The 21905-nt window shown below is 50.9% G+C and overlaps 1 protein-coding gene across 7 annotated transcripts in view; it reads right to left on the bottom strand.

Annotated features, from left to right (window-relative positions):
* Positions 1 to 405: 405 nt before the first annotated feature.
* The window catches only part of NOS1 (nitric oxide synthase 1), a gene marked incomplete at its 3' end in the record, with an annotated part of 182931 nt that continues 161431 nt past the window's right edge, over positions 406 to 21905 (bottom strand). For 4 of the 7 annotated variants that reach the window (XM_083589715.1, XM_083589714.1, XM_083589720.1 and 1 more), the window contains 6 exons: positions 16178 to 16265; positions 15536 to 15657; positions 13284 to 13432; positions 11837 to 12031; positions 10131 to 10249; positions 406 to 5433 (listed from right to left, as the gene is read on the bottom strand). In XM_083589715.1, coding sequence (XP_083445841.1) covers positions 5373 to 5433; positions 10131 to 10249; positions 11837 to 12031; positions 13284 to 13432; positions 15536 to 15657; positions 16178 to 16265 — 734 coding nt within the window. Of the gene's footprint in view, positions 5590 to 10126; positions 10250 to 11836; positions 12032 to 13283; positions 13433 to 15535; positions 15658 to 16177; positions 16266 to 21905 lie in introns of those variants that run through there. The other 3 variants (XM_083589716.1, XM_083589717.1, XM_083589718.1) reach the window with 2 other exon arrangements.

Below are 21905 nucleotides of genomic sequence, written 5' to 3'. Positions count from 1 at the left end.
AGAGCAGCCATGGGAAACTTGTTTTCCTCCAACCCCGTCAGCTGCATCCAGGAATGCCCATGATGGAGGGTGATGGGATGCTCCCCATCTCTGCCTTAGCGGACAGTGAACAGCTTGCAGGCTTAGAAGGAGCAGCAAAGTCTGGCTGGCACGTGCCAACATTGGGACCTGCCATTTTAATTGCCCCACAATGCCTGAGCCCCTGACACAGCGTTGCTCCAGAGTCACTCCACATTGGGGGCCTAGAGGCACTGTGTGGAAAGTAAGGTGGGCTTCGCCCCCTAAAGCGATGGGTAAGTAATTAATAAATGACTGGAATAATGAATGCCTAGCCCGATTGTAGTATGAACCATGATCCTCAGGTTGGGCAGGCCCTAAAAGACAAAGTAGAAGATGACAACGGAGTCAATTCACTTCTTTCTTTCTTTTTTTTAATTGATTGCAATGCAAACAGGCATAAGTATTTTTCTTTTTAATTCCATAAAACCAGAAGATCCGAACTATACAGAAAGAAGGTGCATGCTTTAGAACAGTGTGGATACCTCGCAAACAAGAACAGCAGTCAGTCCATGAAGAAAGGTGCTGAGCATATTGTACAAACGGCAGAGACTTGGCAGCATCAAGAGCTCGGAGGTAAAGGAACGTAAAATGTTTCCGGCCGCTTAAAGCACTGATATGATTAAATATGACCTGCCCGCCCCCACCCTCCAAATTATCATACATTTGTGTGGTGTTCAAAATGAACCAGGCTGCCCATCCAGACCAAGGAATGCAACTGTAATTTGTTCATCAGTTGTTTATTAATGGCAGTGATGATGATGATGATGATAATAATAATATTAATAATAATAAAAGGCACAGTGACACAAGGGAGCTGAGCTGAAGAATAGGGAGAGGAAACTGGTCACATTAGCAGCTGCTTGGGAGACCTGTACACATTCAGGATTGTACTCACCCATATTATATCATTGCCCTACACAGGCAAATGCATTTTTGTTCTTGCTTGATCCAGAGGACACTTAGGTCTAAGTTAACCTGCTGAAGCCAATGGGAGGGAGCAGAGGAGAGTTTTCCCAATCAATATACAGGGTTCATTCAATAGCCTGGGTTAGGGTACAGATTTCCGTTTCAGTCTGCACCATCTCTGCACAGGAACATTTCTGTTCCAATCTGCAACCCCTCTGCATTGGAAAATGTGGATTGAAAAAAATGAAATGTGCACGCTGCCACTGTAATGCTTGATTTCTGCCACTAGGTGTTGACATAGCGTGTTGCGCACAGCTCAGGAACGGCTCCTCGTGACAAAACACAAGCATCAACTCATAGAACAAAGATCCCCCTTGAATACGGCTGTTCTCTCGCTCCTTTTGTGTAGTAGGAGCCTGGAAAACCTCTCCTGTGAGATGAAACTGCACTTCCTTTTCTACAAACAAGCAGCAGAGCAAGGCAAGAGGGCTTTCACTGAAAAGGACTAGAGCAAAGTGTGGTTGGTTCCTTTTATGTTTTCCTTTTCCGAGGGAGCAGAATGGAGTAGACAAAATCCAAGAGGTTCAATGGTAATGTTTCCAATGTGTTTCAGTTATCTTCTTCCGGAGAACTTGTACAGCTTTCACAAATTAGCATCGCCTTCTAGTCTTTGATTGGTGATGGTGCTATTGTTGAGCATGAGTGTTGAACAAACTGAGCTATTTGTGGGCTTATTGCTGCCCCTCCTTATGATCTGGCCCGTTACAGTTCCTCCCACTTTTGGCAGGTTGCTTTTTCAACCTCTCGAGAGACCGACGATCCGCACGGGATACTAACAAGGTAAAACAGATGTTCACGTGCCTTTGCATGTTGACTCACAAACAATAAGCGGGCTGGCGCTCCGGACTTCCAGTTGCACTCACCCATCTTAAAAGTGGGGTGGGGTGGGGATCCTCTTAGCAGCTGAGTTTGTGTGTCTGGGTCACCTGATGTGGGAAAACAATGCGACGCTATCACAGTGTGGTGGTTCCGTTCTATTCTTCTGCGAGGCAGAAGAATACAACTTCTTCTGATCGCAAAGGCATGGCATGACCAAGACTTTGTGTCTGTGGGGATGCATGGGATTTTTGACTGAGCCAGAATGTGGGGGATTCTCGCCATGCTGAGTTAGACTAAAGGAGAGGTGGGGGTACCTGTGATCCCTCTGGGTGTTGCTGGACTACAACTCCCACCATCCTTGACCATTGGCCATGGTAGCTGGGATTGATGGGAGTTGGAGTCCAGAGGCATCCGCAAGGCCCCCAGTTTTCCACCCCTGTGCTAAAGATTCCAGCCATCAGCCACCTGGTTGTACCAGTTTTGCCACTACACTTACAAATCAATGCCATCCTTGTCTACTCAGAAGGAAGTTCCCATGGTTCATCTTACTTCCAGGTGTGCATAGCAGGAGTGGGGAACCTCTGGCCTAGGGTCCACACGCAGCCCTCCAAGTCTCTCCCTGGCCTTTGAGACTCTCCCCAGGAATTGCCCCTCACTCCTTGGGTCTTTCCCCCTGCGTTTGAATGCATCCTTGAAGTCTCTGTTGCTGCCTCTTGCTTCTCTGCACGGAGGTCACAGAAGGGTGTGTGAGCATGAGCAGAAAGTAGCTTACTATGCAAAGGGGAAATTTGCATATGCTGCTCCACCCACCATGTGGCCCCTGGCTCCACCCACCATGTGGCCCCCAGAAAGTTGCCAAACAAGGAATGCGGCCCTCGGGCTAGAAAATAGTTCCACATCTCTGGTGCGTAAGACGGTAGCGTGAATCGAACCAAGGGACCTAAACTCAACCAGGGTTTTGTCATGGCTCAGATGTTGTTACCAACGAGAGCAATGTGTCCCATGCAAAAAGCACATGCTTGGGCCTCCAAGGAAACTGCTGCCTTGCTCTGCCAAGCTCATGGTCAAATGTCTATAAGCTTCAAGGAGTCTTAAGGTGGGCAAAAGGAATTCACCGTCAACCTTTGGGGAAGGGCTGTAGCTCAGTGGCAGAGGTCCAAGGTTTAATCCCCCAATGGCCTCTCCAGGGAGGGCTAGCAGAAAACCCTGCTTGAAACTCTGGAGAGCCTCTGCCGGCCAGTGTAGACCATACTGAGCTAGATGGACCATTGCTCCGAATCAGAATAAGGCAGCTTCTAGCATCTCACAAATGCTGAGAGCTTGCGACAGTCGCCAGGCCCCTGCCTTGGCAGCTCCCCATGTTGTCCTTTTTACACAAAGCAAAGGGAAACACCAAGTGAAAAAGCACAGAGTTTTTGGCACTGACAGCAAAACCCTTCAATGAGAAGGCAACAGTTTAGGATCCAGCTGTTTCCTACTGGAAGTAATTCAGCTTTTTACTGCTGGGAGATCCATCTATCTCCCTAGGGAGGAAGGGGATGCCCTGGGTTTATTCTGAGACTAGAAAAGCAGTGATCTATCAGAATAGTCAAACATATTCTGTAACTGGAGAACTCTGGAAACCATCAGAAAGAGTTCATGAATGTAGCCTGCCTGTTCATTCCTGTGTGCTCTTTGGCCTTGGTCTGTTGCAAAGATGGGCAACCTGTGGCCCACCAGATGGTCTTGGACAGGGGTCAGCACACTTTTTCAATAGGGGGCCACTCCACTGTCCCTCAGACCTTGTGGGGGGCCAGACTATATTTTGAAGAAAAAAATGAACGAATTTCTAAGCCCCACAAATAACCCAGAGATGCATTATAAATAAAAGCACACATTCTACTCATGTAAAAACACTAAGCAGGCCCTACAAATAACCCAAAGATGCATTTTAAATAAAAGGACACATTCTACTCAAGTAAAAACATGCTGATTCCACAGGCCGTATTTAGAAGATGATTGGGCCGTATCCGGCCCCCAGGCCTTAGTTTGCCTACCCATGGTCTTGGACATGATGTTGGGCGAATATGTCATTTTTTGTTTTTCTCTGTTTCTCATGTTTTTCAATCTTAAATTAGATCCCTCACATTACCATCTCAGCTCATGATTTTGTTGTTGTTCTTGTGAAAATTCACCAGAATTTTAATGCGAATTTCTCCTATCATCTGCATTTTCTCCTAACATACACTTTTTTAAGCAAAGTAATTCCCCCTAATGCAATGCATTTTGTGTATGTTACCTTTGCTAATACATGCATTTATATGAGCACTTTACGCTAGTGTATGCGCCTGCGTTACTTAGCTGGAGAACGGCATTTGAAAACTGGGAGAAGTGCAAATTTCGAAGAACGACTGATGTTTCAGTCTGCATACTGTTTGGCAAAGTGTGAATTAGGTAAGCTCAGCATCAGATGTGAACTGGATCATATTTCTTCCCCACCCCTACTGCCATCAGCCCCAGCCTGAATGGGAAATCAGCAGAAGATGATGGAAGTCATAGCCCATCAACACCTGGAGGACCACAGATTCTCCATCTCAGTTCTATGGTTCTACAGAAGTGATCCACTGGTACCATCCTCATTCTTTTTCTTTCTTTCTCTCTCTGTCTGAGGAGTAAAGGAAAAAGCACATCACATGAATGAAACCTTCTTGGATTCCTAATAGTATATTCATACCCTTAGCAGTGTTTTAGCCACAATGCCTGATGACCCAGTTGCTTCCTGGCAGTCTGTTGGTTACAGCCCACCCAGCTTGCCATATCCAGCTGTGTTGCTGACTTTGCGACCATTGGATCAGTGCTCAAACACGTTGCGGAAGGTGCAGGGAAGGGAGCAGGGAGGCTGGGGCAGTGCATCACGTTAAGAGACTGCGCAGGTATGCCGTACGAAGGTGCGACCATTATCTGTGCAACGAAGGCCAGTCCCACCTTGAATGCAAGGACCGAGAGGCTGCACAAGAACAAAGCCACAGGAGGAGATGCCCGCCATACTTTCCCTCTTCCCCCCTGCCAGATTGCAGGAATGAAAGGGGCAGTGGCAGGAGGGGACAGGGGAGAGAGTGACCCACTGCTTGAAGCAAATCATGCTAGGCAGAGATTTTGGCAAACAGACAAGAGCGGCGATTCTGCGTTCCTCTGCTGCGTAACTCAACAGCAACTGACCGTGACCCTCCAAACCCACCCCAGAACACGCACACACACACGCACACACAAAATGCAGATGACGACCACTAGGGTGGTGGTTTTCATGCAGCCATGAAGACGGCCTTGTCATGAACGAGCAGAAGTTGTGTGTCTTTGCCGGAGCTGCTTGCAGGTTGCGTTCAAAGCCATCGCGCCACGGTGGGAGATTCCAGAGAAGGTCACACGGAAGGAAAATAAACTGCCACAGGACGCGAGAAGAGGGTGGCGGTGTGGAGGGGAGGGAAATATCACCAACATTGTCCTCCGTCTCTTCCTCCCTCGCTATCCAAGCGTCAACAACACATCCTTCAGGACACAACAATAGGACGAGACACAGACGAGCGTTTGTTGTGGGCCTGGCGGAAGTCCCTGGAGGAAAGGAGCGGATGCGGACGTGTCAGTACAAGGTCCAGACCCCTCTCCTTTTCGAGGGCTGGAGCAGAGCAGCTGGAGCTGCCGCGGTTTGCCTGGCTCGGCCTCCTGCCTCGGGCAACGCGACGTGGTCAGGTTTAGGAACAAAACACCCTGCAAAAAAGCCGCCGGTTAGAGCTGAGATCACACATGCATGGTAAGGCATGTAAAAAAAAGCATCACCCCCTCCACTCGAGTTCACATGCATTTCGTTCTCCCTTCACAAGTTATGCATTCCCTGGCTTAAATGCTGTCCTTTCGTTAGTTGGACGGAAAACATCGTACACACTTGCTCACCCCAGACGCTGGGCCAGTGGGCAGCGCTTCCCTTTGGCTACTAAACAGGGATGCAGTCACATAATATATACAGTGGGACCTCAGGTTAAGTACTTAATTCGTTCCGGTGGTCCGTTCTTAACCTGAAACTGTTCTTAACCTGAAGCACCACTTTAGCTAATGGGGCCTCCTGCTGCCGCTGTGCACAATTTCTGTTCTCATCCTGAAGCAAAGTTCTTAACCTGAAGCACTATTTCTGGGTTAGCGGAGTCTGTAACCTGAAGCATATGTAACCTGAAGCGTCTGTAACCTGAGGTATCACTGTAATCGTAGAATTCTAGAGCTGGAAGGGACCTAGATCACTTAGTCCAACTCCCCTGCAATGCAGAAATCACAGCTAGACCCTGCTGCGTAACCCCACGTTTTGGCATCGTGTGACTACCTGCCCCAAGCAGTACCACAAAGCAACTGCCTTATGGGATATGAAACACAGAGCAGTCAAGTACAACATTCCTAGAATGGACATGCTATGCTTTGTACCAGCCAGGAGTCTAACTTCCTGTTTCCTCCTGAGCATCCTCTGCATGTGACTAGAGGCCTGTGTGTCTGTTTGAGGCTTAACCTGGGCAAGGGAGCACATCTCCTTCCTTTGTCTCTTCTCCATTTTGCTTTTCCATGTGTTAGCAGAAGTGACTGCCTGTTTGCAGTCACTTAGGAACTAACTCCCTTATGGGATAGTTTTGTAACCTAAGTCTGCTTTCAGGGATCCAACTGTGAATTGAATGATTGTGAGTAAACTACTTTTATATTGACTTTAATAACACTATCGTGTTATTCTTTTTAAGAGGGACAAGAAGGGAACTTACCAGGAATCTTATATTGAGAGGCTCAGACAAGCCTGCAACAAGCAAAGCGCTGTGCGTTATAAAGGAGAATGTTACTCTGCTAAGATATAGAACTTGCTAACGCAAGTTAGGAAGGGTATCATTAAACATATCCTCTCCTGCATCCTGAACATTCCCACACCTTATACACGAGACAAATGTCCTCGCCGGTTTCCTCCCTGGGGTGTCTTTTCTGTTCCTTTTAGAACTGAATGGCTATTACATATTCTAGTTCTGGAATTTTTTTCAAACAAGGCAAATAAAATTAATACATCGTTATTGTCAGGGAATCAGGAGCAGGAGCACTGGGGAGAGAGGAATTGGAGAGCGAAGGGGAAGAATCCGAGGGCAGCGTAGGGGAGTATGACAGTGGCCCGAGAGATTCCATGAGCTTCTCCAGCGAATCAGAAGATTCCCAGAAGGGGGCGCCGATGGTCAGGGCAAGGGGGGTCCCAGGGGGGACGCACCAGAAACAAGGAGCCAGAGGGGAACCCCAAAGCAGCAGTGGAGGATCGGGACCAGTTTCCCCACCAGAGCGTAGTGGGGGGGAAGAGTCACATGTGTCAGGGCCAGCGTCTCCTCCAGAGAGGGAGTCAGGGCTGACCACGCCTCCATTGGAGAGTGGGGGAACGGAAGGGAGGTCAGTTGCAGCTAGCCCCCCCGAAGGGGGAAGCAGTGACAGCAGCAGTGAAACGGTCAGGAGGAAAGCTGCTGGCTGGGCGCGCGCGCCAAGTTCAAATGTGCAGGCGCGCAGAACAGCAGGAGACCCGGATGGGGAACCAGCTCCTAAAGCCCGCCGGAGGGAGGGAGAAGGCTCAGGGGAATCAGCGTCAGAAGAGGCTAGAAAGGGCGAAACCCCGGCGGGCAGGCAGACCCAGAGGAGGAAGGAGCAGCGGAAAAGGTGGAGCAAGGCTAGAATCTTAAATTGGTGTCAAGGGGGAGGAGACTCAGACGGAGCAGCAGCGGTCTAACAGTTGAGACGTAGAGCTGCGCGCTGCGGCTCTGGAAGTGAAACTGAACTTCAATAAAGACTTTTGTACTTAACAACAAAGCAGCGTTGGTCCTTTGTGAGCTGGGACCTAGGGTAGCTCTGACAGTTATTAACTGCTGTTATTTATTAGTTGCCTAACACAAACCATGTCTAGGCTGCTTACATACCTGGGTTAAAAAACAACCATCACATTTAAGAATAAAACAATACACGCCCCCCCCCCTACACACACCAGTAGCAGTATAATTATTGTGAACTGTATCTGAGCCTGACCTGTCCAAACCAGGGGCCATATCCAGAGTCCACGTCTACTAGAGCTAGGGGCTTTTGCTGTAGTGGATGGCTGAGTTTTACCATTGCACAAGAAAAGAATGCAGTGCAACACTTGCCCTAGCAAAAATGTACTGTGCAAACTGTGGTTTATTAAGGAACTGGGAACTGCAGCACTGTGTGGGGTAAGTTCTCGGGAGTATTTGGGAGACGTGATGTGCTTTAAATGCACTTTAAATGTATGGTGTGGGATGTGACCTAAGCCGTAGTTTGGCTTACTACAATGGGTGAACCAAACCATTGGCTTAGCTCCTAAGTTTAATTCATGGAATAAGCCTTTCTTGCCTGCCTCTTTCTTCTGCAGTCGAAGGCCCACAATCCCCAGCACCCTTAACAAACTACATCTCCCAGGATTCCTCAGGGGAAGCCGCAACAGCTAAAGTGGTATAAATCTGCTTTAAATGTATGTTGCGAATGCTGCTATGTGGCAAAATAAAGGCCTCTTTGAATGGCCGATACCATTTCTGGACAGTAGGTGGCAGGGTTGGGTTGGGATTAGGCCAGCTGGTGCCACCAGCTCAGCAGAAGGCACAAAATATTACAACAGTGGATCTCATTCCCTTCTCACTGGCGTGGACCACTAGAAAATAGTTGAGGGTGTCTTGGAGGATCAGTTAATGTGGAGAGAGAGAGAGCATAGCTCAAGGGCTGAGTGTCTGCCTTGAATGCTGAAGGTCCCAGGTTCAATCCCCAGCATTGCCAGATAAGGCTAGGAATGTACCCTGCCTTAAACCCTGGAGAACTGCCAGTCAGTGTAGACAATATTGAAGCAGATGGACCAACACTCTGACTCAGCACAAGGCAGTTTCTTATGTTCCTAGCTCCAGTTGAATGGGATGGGTAGCAGGCAATGGGAGGGGCAGAGTGGAGGCTGGCCTACTAGGGCAGGCACCCCCAACCTTCAGCCCTCCAGATGTTTTGGACTACAATTCCCATCATCCCTGACTACTGGTCCTGTTAGCTAGGGATCATGGGAGTTGTAGGCCAAAACATCTGGAGGGCCACAGGTTGGGGATGCCATACTAGGGCAAATGGGAGTCTCAGTATCACTCTTACAGAACTTAGCAGGTAGGAAATGGTGACTAGCACTCTGCCTATCTTTAGCTCTGGCGCCACCTGCTGTTAGCTCCCCTAAGTTCTGCCCCACCATTCCCAATGGACACTAGCCATCACTGTCAGTGCTATTTTACTCCAACCTGGCAGTAGCTTCGCAGGGTCTTTCTCCGGATCAGGGGTGGGAAAACACCTTTCTGGTGTGAGAGCCGCATTCCTTTCTGGGCATGAGAACCTAAAAGAGCCTGTGCTGGATCAGGCCAATGGCCCACCCAGCACAGCATCCCGTTTTCCCTGCGGAAGAGAGGGAAACCAGCAAGCAGGAACCCAAGTGCAAGAGCACAGGCTCCCGGTTTTCAGAAGCGCTGCTGCCTCCAGCTGAAACCCTCCTGGTGGGCGTGGCCAGAGGGGAAAGTGGGCGGAGCAACAAATGCAAATTTCACCTTGCATGCAGTAGAAGAAGAAGAAGAGTTTGGATTTGATATCCTGCTTTATCACTACCCGAAGGAGTCTCAAAGCGGCTAACATTCTCCTTTCCCTTCCTCCCCCACAACAAACACTCTGTGAGGTGAGTGGGGCTGAGAGACTTCAGAGAAGTGTGACTAGCCCAAGGTCACCCAGCAGCTGCATGTGGAGGAGCGGGAAGCGAACCCGGTTCCCCAGATTACGAGACTACCGCTCTTAAACACTACACCACACTGGCTTGAGTAGGCTTGTTTCTACTCACACCCCTCTCTCCAGGCAAGTGAGAAGCATTTATCAGAGTCCGAGAGGTGTGTTCAGGCCAGGCAAAAAAGGTCCAGGACTCCTGAGGGGTGTGGCCTATTTGGGGGTAGCTCTGAGGGCTGGTCAGAGCAGCCGGGAGGGCTGCATTTAGCCCCTGGGTTTGAGGCTCCCCACCCCCCGGTTTTAATCGGCAATCCCAGGGATGGAACTTCTGCATGCAGAGCTTAGAGGCTCAACATGCCTGCTCCCCGGTGATCCCCACCCACTCTTGGCTCGTAGCTTGAGCGATGGCGTCAGCCGAAGGACAAAAGGGATTCTCTTGCCCAGCCCACACGTTTCTGGGGAAACAAAAGCGCCGGTTTGAAAAGGAAAGGAAGCCAGCGGGCCCGACTCACTCGTCCGTGTCTTTCTTACTCTCCTCGATGTGCGCAATCGACTCGGACCGGAGGCGGTTCGTCACTTCGTACGTGCGCAAGGTGACTCCAAATATATCCTCGTGGTAGCGGTTGTCATCCTGCGGGGGGCAGGGCAGGCCAGGTGGGAAGGAGGAGGAGAAAAAACAACGCACAGTTAATTTCAGGAGTGTAGAGTCGGAAGGGACCCCATGGGTCATCTAGTCCAACCCCACTGCAATGAAGGAATCCCTGAAAGATGGCCCTTCACCCTCTGTTTAGAAACCTCCAAGGGAGGGGAGCCCAAACCCTTCGAAGCTGTCCACTGCACTGTCAAACGGTTCCCCCGACCACCAGGAAGTTCTTCCTAATGTTTAACCCGAATCTCTTTTCTTGTACAGTAGTACCTTGGTTCTTGAACAGTGTGTTCCGAGAGTCCATTCGAGTCCCAGAACTGTTCGAAAACCAAGGCCTGGCTTCCAATTGGCTGCAGGAGCTTCCTGCACTCAATCGGAAGCTGCGGAAGCCGCGCCGGACATTCAGCTTCCGAAAATTGTTCGAAAACCAGAACTGTCGCTTCCGGTTTTCGATCATTCAGGAGCCGAAACACACGAGTTCCGAGGCGTTCGGCAACCAAGGTACGACTGTAAAGTCGGAATCTCCTTTCTTGCAAGAGAAGACGGCAAAGGGCTACCATAATGGGTGTGGGAACTTAAAACATCCCAAGGGCCGCATTCTCTTCTGTTCAAGCTTCCGGGGACCCTACATGTCAGCGGGAAAATTGATTTTTTTCCTTTGGTCGGTGTGGCAGTCTACTGTCCAAGCACCCCTCTCTCAAACCCCTCTCTTTATATCTCCACCCAGGGAACAATGAAGCATTATCAGAGCTTGAGGACAAATCCTGGCCAGGCAAACACAACTCTCAGAGAGCCTGAGGCAAGGCCAGTGAAGGGGATGTTCTGGGGAAAGAGGGTGCGTGTGAAGGAGAGACCGTCGGGTGTGAAGCACACTTCCACCCGCAGACAAAGCCACAGCTGTCTGAACATCATGCCCTCTATCTAACCTTTTGCTCTCTTAGTGGTTTGCCATGCTCTGTCTGTGACCTTTGTCTCCTTCGTCATACATTGTGCAAGGGGAAAATGAAGCGGTGGAAACAGGTGCCAAAATAACTTTTTACCACCCCTCAATCTCAGGATTGGAAGATGTGTAAAGGTCACAGTCCGAAATGTACCTGACTGGTTTTGCATATTGTGCTAATAAAAAGAGCCTCAGCGGAGCTAGCTGGCAGCTTGCTTGTGCACAGCTCACCTGCATTACCAACTCCTGCCTCATGTCCTTCACTTCATGCGTGGATGCAAAGGAGGGGAAGGAGACAGCAACTGGGGAACCCCCCCCCCCAGGGAAGAAGGCTCAGAGCCAAGTGCTTGGTGGTGGCATGGCAATGAGGGAGAAGAGGATGGTTCCCAAAGTGGGTGCTGCTGCCTCCTGGGGGGCAGCGGGATTACCCAGGGGGGCACTAAAATTCAAGGGGACCAGTGCTGATTTTTCGATTGTAATTTCACCTGGGGACCTTGCAAAATCACCAGGGGCAGTGATGGAGGCGGGGCCTGTGTTCAGGAGCCGCCTGATTTCAGCTCTGGATGTTGGCAGGGGGCCTGACGCCATGGGCTGCCCCCATGGCATGCTGGGTGGTGGGGATGGCTGCTCACCCGTAGCTTGCTAATGAAAGCGCTGGCTTCCTCTGCCGTCAGCTTGCCCTGATGCCTCCCGATGCTCTGGACGGTCTTGAGGACGTCTCCAGCCATAGTGACGTCGCCGCACACGTAGAGGTGTCCCCCCTGCTCCTTCAACGCCTTGTAGACGGTTCCCGCCAGCTGCTCCTGAAGGATGTCCTGCACGTATTTCTATGGGAAGGGAAAGCGGACAGCAATGGGTATGTGTGCTTTCATGTTGCAGAAGAAGGCTCCCATCCTTGCTGCACAGCGCCCCCTGCAGGCAGCCCAATGAACTGCAGAGCTGACCCCAAAGAGGAAGGTAGGAGGGGTAGGGTCAACCTGCATATTTTGCATATTATCCAAATTATGCCACATATTTGGTAGGTTCAATATCCTATACAGTCCTCACAAGATTCAGACTTAGGGATGGAAAAGAGTGTCGTCTGGGTTGCATTTTAATGCAAGCCAACGTAATTCACGCTTCCCATATTGCCGCCTGGATCAGAATGCAATTTTCCTCAAGATTTTACGCTTCTCTGAATTTTGAAATGCAGCGTTTGGCTCAAAAAAAATGTGCTCCAAATGCATTTTAAACACCTCTGTGTTGTTATGTTTTTTTTTTTTTAAAGGAATGCATGCATTCAGATAAAGTACCTATTTAAAGAGGAATCTTTGCACGCATATTTTTAGACAATGACATAAATAATACCTCATTTATCTCTTTAACAAATTTGTGGACAGCTTCGCAGCACAAAGCCACCGCAGTGATACATATGGTAAAAACAGAATAAAACCTAAAAATGCAAGTTCTAAAAACCATTATATCGGTTTAGAATACTCTAAAACCATTAACACAACTCTAAAAATTACAAAAACCCTCTCATCCTCTACAAAATTGATCTTCCATAAATGATTGGGTAAAGTTGCCTAAACAAAAATGTCTTCAGAAGGTGCTTAAGGTAGCAGACATTGTTCCCCTTCCTACACAACAGCCCTTTGAGGTAGATTAGGCTGGGAGATAGTGACCAACACCAGGTAGCCCATGATTCAGAGGAGCGCAGTGGAGATATTCAGTGGTTTGGGAAACAAACCCTTATTTTTTATGACTTCACATATCCCATCTTTACAGGTGGTGTATGTGGTTCTCCTTCCCCACCTATTTTATCCTGACAACAACCTTGTGATGTAGGTTAGCCTGAGAGTCAGTGACTCTGCCCCAATGTGACCCAGTGTGGATTTGAACTCTGGTCTCCCAGGTCCTAGTCTGACACTCTAACCACTACACCACACTGCCTCTCTCAGATTAAAGCAGAAACAGGATTGGATGGACCTATGAATGAACATGTGAGTGAAACAATTTGATCCATCCGCAGGTGGGTTAGAACCATACAGTTGCAGAAGGAATCATCTAGCTCAGGAATCACTGCTGATCACAGGTTACCTTTGGTTTGTCTGGCTCACGGGAGTAGGCCGTAAACAGCTCCTTGAAGACACCACTGCTTTTCGCCAGCAAGGTCTCCTCTTTGTAAATGTGGTCAATCTTGGACTGTCGACAACCAAAGACCAGCATCATGGGGCATGGCTTCAGCCCTGGGGAAGGAAGGAGGGGAGAATGCAAAACATATCATAAAGCTGGAAGGGACCACGAGGGTCATCTCGTCCAGCCCCCTCTAATGCAGGAATCTTTTGCCCAAGGTGAGACTTGAACCCACAACCCTGAGCTTAAGAATCTCATGCTGTACTAACTGAGCTCCTAGGCATGCCAGCAGGAGGCAACTAATCCATATATAAAACAAAAAACAACCCGCTATTTCAAAACATGGACTAAAGAACCACACAAGTGATCAGACACAAGCAGGGGGTTTCATACCATGCCCAAAGGGAACTTGATGTTCTAGGGGGCAGTGGTAGCTGGTGTCCATTGGGGCAGGATGGGCAGAAGGCTGGGAGGCCACCAGTAGGTGGCGCTGCAGCCAACGACAGCCAGAGCTAACTAACTCTAATTTTGCCCTCTTCCCTGCTGAGCGCGGAGGAGACTGAGCAGCAGCAAGGTGACAGGCAGTGCCATCCCTCCCTGGACCTCCTCTTTCGTAACGCTAGAAATCGTGGACATCCAATGCATATTGGAAGGTTAAGGATTGGGGACACAGTACTTTCTCATGCAGCTCATAGCTAAACTATAGAAGTCCCTCCAGCAGGAGGCAGTGATGGCCACCAACTTAGGTGGCAGTAAAAGAGGATTGGGGAAATTCATGGAGGACAAGGCTACTTTATGCTCTGCCCCCATGCTTGGAGGCAGCAATGCTTCTGAATACCAGTTGCTAGAAGCTGTGGGAGGGGAGGGGGCTTTTATGCTCAGGTCCTGCTTGCGGATTTCTGACAGGCTGGCCACTGTGAGAACAGGATGCTGGTGCCAGGCTTCAGGGAATCCGATTCCTCCCATGGAGGGGAGCCAGGAATTAGATAAACAAGAAGAGTTCTTACCAAGTCTTTTATTCAGTATTCACAGAGAGGGGCTTTGAAAAGTGCCTTTCTTGCAGTAATGGTGTTGCTCTGAGTAAAGCCCCACCCCCTCCGTCTCTCCTGTTATACGTCATCCCTACGTTGGCAGATCTGTGCTTTCTGCCTCTGAGCTTTCTGTTCTCTTACTTTCCATGCCCACCGGTTTCTGGGAGAAGGGGGCTCTGGAATGCTTTCTAAGGACACCAAGTCTGTCAGCTGTTTCTCCCCTTCTTCTTCTTCTTCTTCTTCTGCTTCTGCTTCTGCTTCTTCTTCCTGTTCCCCTCCCAATATTTCCTAGCTTCTCCCCTCTGCAGCCTCTGAACTATGACCTTCTGCAAACCACTGTTGTAAACCTATACAGTGGCACCTCAGTTTAAGAACAGTCCTGTTTACGAACGATTCGGTTTACAAAGTCCGCAAAACCGGAAGTAGTGTCTTGGTTTGCGAACCTTACGCCGGTCTAAGAACAGAATCTGAACAGTGGAAGGGCACTGGTGGCAGGAGGCCTCATTAGGGAAAGCGTGCCTTGGTATACGAACGGTTTCGGTTTAAGAACGGACTTCCGGAACGGATCAAGTTCGTCAACCGAGGTACCACTGTATTGTCTCCCTCTTCTCTGGGAAGTGTAGGAGAAGGGGAGGAGTCGGTCTCCACCATTCCTCCTCTGTCCAGTCCCTGACATCTGGACTAGATGGGCCACTGTCCTAATCCAGCAGGCAATGTTATTGGGGCTGGTTGCAAGTAGGAACATCTCCACCCCCATTGTTCTACCTGGACAGTGAGGTCCAGTGCCGAGGGCCTTCTGGTGGTTCCCTCATTGCGAGAAGCCAAGTTACAGGGAACCAGGCAGAGGGCCTTCTCGGTGGTGGCGCCCTCCCTGTGGAATACCCTCCCACCAGATGTCAAAGAGAACAATAACTACCAGACTTCTAGAAGACATCTGAAGGCAGCCCTGTTTAGGGAAGCTTTTAATGTTTGATGCATTACTGTATTTTAATATTTTGTTGGAAGCCGCCCAGAGTGGCTGGGGAAGCCTAGCCAGATGGGTGGGGTATAAATAATAAATTATGATGATGATGATGAAGGCAGACAGGTGAGGGCAGGTGTAGGTTGGCAAGGTAGTGCCCCATTTGCCCTAATGCGCCAGCCTCCACCCAGCCCTGCTCCACTCATGTAGATGACTGGACCTACCTTTGTGTTTGACGTCAAAGAGCCGTTGCTGCCAGAAGCTCCGGAAAGGAGCAATCCCCGTCCCAGGGCCCACCAGGATGCAAGGAACCTGCGGGTCTTGTGGCATGTGGAACCCAGGAGCTCTGCATAAGGGGGGGGGAGGAAGAAGAGTTCTCTTGTGATCACACATTAGCAGGCTGACCCGTGTGTTATTATCACAGAATTGTAGAGTTGGAAGGGACCTCCGAGGGCATCTGGTCCAATTTTTCCACAGCTGTCTACACTTTTTCAATTTCCCCCCATCTTAGGTAAAGGTAAAGGGACCCCTGACCATTAGGTCCAGTCATGGCCGACTCTGGGGTTGCAGCGCTCATCTCGCTTTATTGGCCGAGGGAGCCAGCGTACAGCTTCCGGGTCATGTGGCCAGCATGACTAAGCCGCTTCTGGCAAACCAGAGCAGCGCACGGAAACGCCGTTTACCTTCCCGCTGGAGTGGTACCTATTTATCTATTTGCACGACGTGCTTTCAAACTGCTAGGTGGGCAGGATCAGAGACTGAACAATGGGAGCTCACCCCGTCGTGGGGATTCGAACCGCCGACCTTCTGATCGGTAAGCCCAAGAGGCTCAGTGGTTTAGACCACAGCGCCACCCCCCATCTTACCCTCTGACAAAACATGGCACCACTTCATCTGCCTGTATCCGGTTGAACCAGGAGGAACAGACCCCGTGGTGGATGGGCCCTTCCCCATCTAGGCAAAAACAGAAGGAAGAAGACGGGTCAGGTCTGCAGTGGGAACACAAGGCTTGTATCCAACACGCTCTTTGCTATGCGTGAATTTTAATGTTGCACGACAGAGGAATTTCAACACAGCAGCTGCGCTAGTGGAAACTTATAGCACAACTGAAATATACTCAGAGTCGCAAAGTGATTTCATGCTCTTTATTCAGCTCATAGTGGTGAGGAGGAATGAATGAAAGTCCCCTCAAGGTATCTGCTTTATATACATTATTTACACAATGGGCTGCACATGATTGGCTAATTCCGGAATTCTACTGTAAGCCAATCAGGTTGTGGATTCACTTCTATCTGGAGCATGATTGGGTGGTTCCTGCCAACCAATCATATTGCTGCATTGTTCTAGGACCAATCTGACTGCTGCATTCTGAATCCTATTGTTCAAGGACCAATCAGACTGCTGCAGTTTGGATCCTATTCAACTCAGTACATAACACCCCTCCCCTCTAAGTTCCAGTCCTGCCCGGGAGGTCGCATTCATAGTCCTCGAGGTACGCCGGTGGCCTACGTGTGCGTTGCGGCCTGGGGTGTTCCCTGGTCCGGGGTTCAGGTTCTGGCTCATGTTCCAAGGATGCTGGCTGTGATGGGCCTGTCTGGTCTGGTGCAACCGGCTCGCTCAGTCGTGGTTCTGGTTCCGGTGTCCTTTTGGCTTCGCGGGTCCTCTCTGTATTTACTGATTCTGCCTCTCCTGCTGGCCCCTCCTGCTCTATGGGCCTCACTGCCCCTCTGTTCCCTTGGGACTCCTCTGACCTTTCCTCCTCCTGGTTTTCTCCCGGGAATCGTCGCCGTATCTGGTCGCAGTGGCGGCGCCAGCATTGCCCCCCATCCGTTAGCACCTCGTACGACACGGGACCAGTGACCCTGGTGACTGTGGCGGGTACCCATGCTGGGCCTGCCCCAAAATTCTTTGCGTACACTGGGTCCTGGGCCTCGAAGGTCCGGGGGTTCCTGCCTTCCCCCACCACTACCTCATCCTGAGCTCTATCGGGGTGAAGGCGGTCCAATCTGATTGCAAGGCGCCGACCCATTAGTAGTTCAGCGGGGCTCCGGCCAGTCGTTGAGCTGGGGGTGCTGTGTTGTGCTAGGAGGAATGTGGCAAGGCGGTACTCCCAATCCCCTTGCGTCATGCGGCGAAGGGTGTCCTTGGTGGTCCGCACCATGCGTTCTGCTTGGCCATTGGTGGCAGGGTGGAATGGCGCCGAACGGATGTGGCGGATGGCGTTCTGCGCTGTGAAGGTTTGGAATTCTCCTGACGTAAATGCAGTCCCGTTGTCTGAGACGAGAGTGTCAGGGAGCCCGTGGGTTGCAAACAGCCTGCGTAGTACCCGGATGGCTGCGGACGTAGAAGTGGACGGTACCAGTGCGACTTCCAGCCATTTGGTGTAGGAGTCCACCACTATGAAGAATGTTTTCCCCTGAAAGGGGCCAGCGAAGTCCACATGCAGGCGGGACCATGGTGCTCGGGCGGACTCCCAGGACTGGACTGGGGCCCTTGGGGGATCTGGGCGGGATTCTTGGCAGGCCTGGCAGTGTTTGACCCAGGCCTCTATCTCTCCGTCGATCCCCGGCCACCACACATAACTCCTGGCAAGGGCCTTCATTCTTACTACCCCTGGGTGTGTCTCGTGTAGGGCTGTGAGGACCCTTTTGCGGAGGGGCTGGGGAACAACGACCCTGCTTCCCCATAACAGGCACCCCTTGTGGGCCAACAGTTCATGTTTGCGGGTTGTGTAGCCGGCGAATTCTGGCCCGGGGCTGCTGCTGGGCCATCCCCTCCACACCCAGTCCAGGACGCGGGAGATGACCCTATCTTTCTTGGAATGGTGTGCAACTTCTTGTGCCTGAATGGGGCGGTCGGGAAGCAGCTCCAGGCTCATAACCTCTTGTGCAGGTGCTGGGTCGGGGCCTGTTTCCGGTAGTGGTAGCCTGCTGAGGGCGTCCGCATGGCCCATCGCCTTCCCAGGGCGGTGAATCAGTGCATACTGGTAGCTGGCAAGGAAAATTGACCACCTGAGGACACGAGGAGACAGCACTTGGGGGGTCTGCTTTTCGGAGGCAAACAAGCCAAGCAAGGGCTTGTGGTCAGTCACCACGGTGAAGGGCCGCCCGTACAAGAAATCATGGAATTTTTTTACTCCCTTCACGATTGCCAGACCCTCCTTGTCGATTTGCGAGTAGTTCCGCTCGGTTGCGTTGAGTGTCTGGGAAAAGTATGCCACCGGTACCTCTCTTCCATCCGGGAGTTGGTGTCCCAGGACAGCGCCAATGCCATAGGGTGAGGCGTCGCATGCTAGCACCACCGGCAGCCTCTCGTCGAAGTGTGCCAAGACCGAGTTTGAGACAAGCAAGTCCTTGACTGCCTGGAATGCGGCCTCCTGGCGCTGGCCCCACACCCAAGGGGCCCGCTTGTCCAGGAGTCTGTGTAGGGGCTCCGCTACCGCTGCCTTCTGGGGAAGGAAGGAATGGTAAAAGTTCAATAGTCCCAAGAAGGCCTGAAGTTCAGTCTTGTTCTTGGGCGCTGGGGCATCACAAATGGCCCGTACCTTGTCCCCAGTCGGGTGGACCCCTTCTGCGTCCACCATAAATCCCAGAAAGTCCACCTGAGGCACTCCTAGTAGACATTTTTCCCGCTTCACCTTGAGACCCGCCGTCTGGAAACGGTGCAGAACGGTGCGGAGGCGGTCCTCAAACTCCTCTGGTGTGGGCCCGGCAATCAACACATCATCGAAGAAGGGGGTGACGCCAGGAATCCCTTTAAGGAGAGAGTCCATTAGATTCTGGAATATGCCTGGTGCCACGCTGACACCGAATTGCAGCCGCTTTACCCTGAACGCTCCTCTGTGCGTCACAATCGTCTGTGCCTCTGCTGTGGCCTCATCTACTGGCAGTTGTTGATATGCTTGGGCCAAGTCCAGCTTGCCAAAAATTTTCGACCCAGCCAGGGTGGCAAGGACATGGCTGACCACTGGCACTGGGTATGCATGGGCCGTGAGGGCCTTGTTTATGGTACATTTGTAGTCTGCGCAGATGCGGACCGAACCATTCGGCTTGACGGGTGTGACGATTGGGGTTTCCCAGGGGGCATTAGGCACCGGCTCCAGCACGCCTTGCTCCACGAGTCGGTCCAATTCCTCGTCTATACGGGGTTTCAGGGCGAACGGGACCCGGCGGGCCTTGAGCCTGACTGGTCGTACTGCGGGGTCAAGCTGTAGAGCAATGGGGGGGCCCGTATACTGTCCCAATTTCCCATCAAAAACCCCCGGAAATTCCTTGCATATGGCGTCCACGTCCACTTGTAAGCTCGTGTGGTTCACCCCGGTGACGGCTAGCCCCAGTGGTCCAAACCATGCCAATCCCAGTAAGCTAATGTAGGGGCCCTTGACCACAAGCAAGTCCAGTTGCCGCGTCCGCCCTCGGTATTGCACCCTGAAGGTCCCCACCCCCATTGTGGGGACCTTACGTTTCTGGAAGTCCCGGAGGGTGAATGGGGCCGGCCTGAGTTTGGGACCCCCAGTAGGACACAGTTTCCTTAAGGTCCTTGCCGAGATTATGGATAGAGTTGAACCCGTGTCAAGCTCCATGCGGCATGGGGCCCCCTCTATCTGTACCTCTACATAAATTTTCTCTACGTTGGGGTGGGGCAACTGGTATACCTGGAAGTCCGTGAGCTCCGTCGAGTTGCCTTGGTGTGTTGGGCCCCGGGACCTGGGGCTCTTGGATTGGTCATCTGATGCCTGGCGTCGGGTGGGCCGAGCTCGACACACCCGGGCGATGTGTCCCAATTTTCTGCACTGCCTGCACTCTGCGTTGCGGAAACGGCAGGTCCTCCTCTCGTGACTGTCTCCACAGCTTGCGCAGTTCCCTGCTTCTCGTCGAGGCAGCTGTGGTATGTGGGCTGCTTGAGTGCGCTGCTGTACTCGGTGCACCTCCTCCCTGTTGGATCCTGAGTCGTCGGTGAGGTCTTCGTGGTGGACCCTCGGTTGGGACGGCTGGCTCGGCCGTGCCTCTTGCGTCGACCTCTCGGCAGCTTCCGTTGCCAGGGCCTCCTCCAGAGCGACCTGGAACGTTAGGTCCTTCTTAGCGTAGAGGCGTCGTTGCAGCTTCTCATCCTTCAGGCCACCGACGAGGCGGTCACGAAGCATGTTCTCCAGCTCTGAGAAGTTGCAGAACCGGGCAGCTTGGCGGAGAGAGGTCACAAACCCAGTTATGGTTTCCCCAGGGGCTTGCCGCTTTGCATAGAAGGCATTTCAACGAGCCACCACAGAGGGCTGTGGCGAAAAGTGCCCCTTCAGCTGTTCCATTATTGTTTTGTATGGAACAGTAGCGACGTCTTCGGGTGCAAGGAGAGCCCGGGCGATTTCAAACGTCTCCTCTCCGCAGACGCTGAAGAATATCGCCCTCTTCTTGGCGTCTTCTTCATCGGTGACCCCTTTGGCTTCTAGGAGGAAGGTGAAACGGGAGGCATATGCTTCCCAGTCTCCAGATGCTGGGTTGAACGGCGAGAAGCTGCTGTCGGTTGCCATTCTGAGTTCCTTGTGTCCCGGAGCTGAAGCCTGGATACACGGTGCGAGGCAGCGGTGCGGCAGGTGGCGGTGCTGCGGTGCTGTGTGTGGCAGTCAGCTCAGCGGGATCCCACCTTCGTCGCCAGTGAAATATACTCAGAGTCGCAAAGTGATTTCATGCTCTTTATTCAGCTCATAGTGGTGAGGAGGAATGAATGAAAGTCCCCTCAAGGTATCTGCTTTATATACATTATTTACACAATGGGCTGCACATGATTGGCTAATTCCGGAATTCTACTGTAAGCCAATCAGGTTGTGGATTCACTTCTATCTGGAGCATGATTGGGTGGTTCCTGCCAACCAATCATATTGCTGCATTGTTCTAGGACCAATCTGACTGCTGCATTCTGAATCCTATTGTTCAAGGACCAATCAGACTGCTGCAGTTTGGATCCTATTCAACTCAGTACATAACAACAACAGATTATGCTTTTTGTGTGTGTGCGGCAACATTTCTGCCGGCACAAACATTTCTCTCTCTTTTTTAAATATTTTATTAATTTTCCAAAAATAACAAAAATAAAACAACAGCAATACAAATTCAAAACCAAACAGAAGAAATAGACTTCCCCCTAGTCCCTTCTTTGGTTCCATTATTTAACAGCATACCACATGTCCATTGTAAATTTAAAAAGCATTCAAATTACTTATTGTCCATTCATAATAAAGTTACAAGTAGTCCTAGAACCCTGCTAATGTATTAACCTGTGTACATTACTTCTGTATATATGCAATAAAGTCCTTCCAATCTTCCTTAAATTTATTGTCGTCTCTTCCTCTTAGTTTCATTGTCAATTTTGCCAGCAAACCTTTCTCAACAGTGGACGAAGTATATAAGCGACTTTAACTTAACGCTATGGAAATAATAGAATTCTAGAGTAGGAAATGAGAATCAGGGATCATCTAGTCCAACCCCTGCAATGCAGGAATCTCAGCTAAAGCAGCCATGACAGACAGCCATCCAGCCTCTGCTTAAAAACCTCCAGGGAAAGATAGTCCACCACCTCCTGAGGGAGACCGTTCCACTGTCA

Source organism: Podarcis filfolensis (genome assembly GCF_964270895.1).
Source record: "Podarcis filfolensis genome assembly, chromosome: 16".
In the NCBI taxonomy this organism is placed as follows: Eukaryota; Metazoa; Chordata; class Lepidosauria; order Squamata; family Lacertidae; genus Podarcis; species Podarcis filfolensis.
Note: the sequence above shows the minus strand (reverse complement) of the source record. Positions and strands in the feature narration are given on the sequence as shown.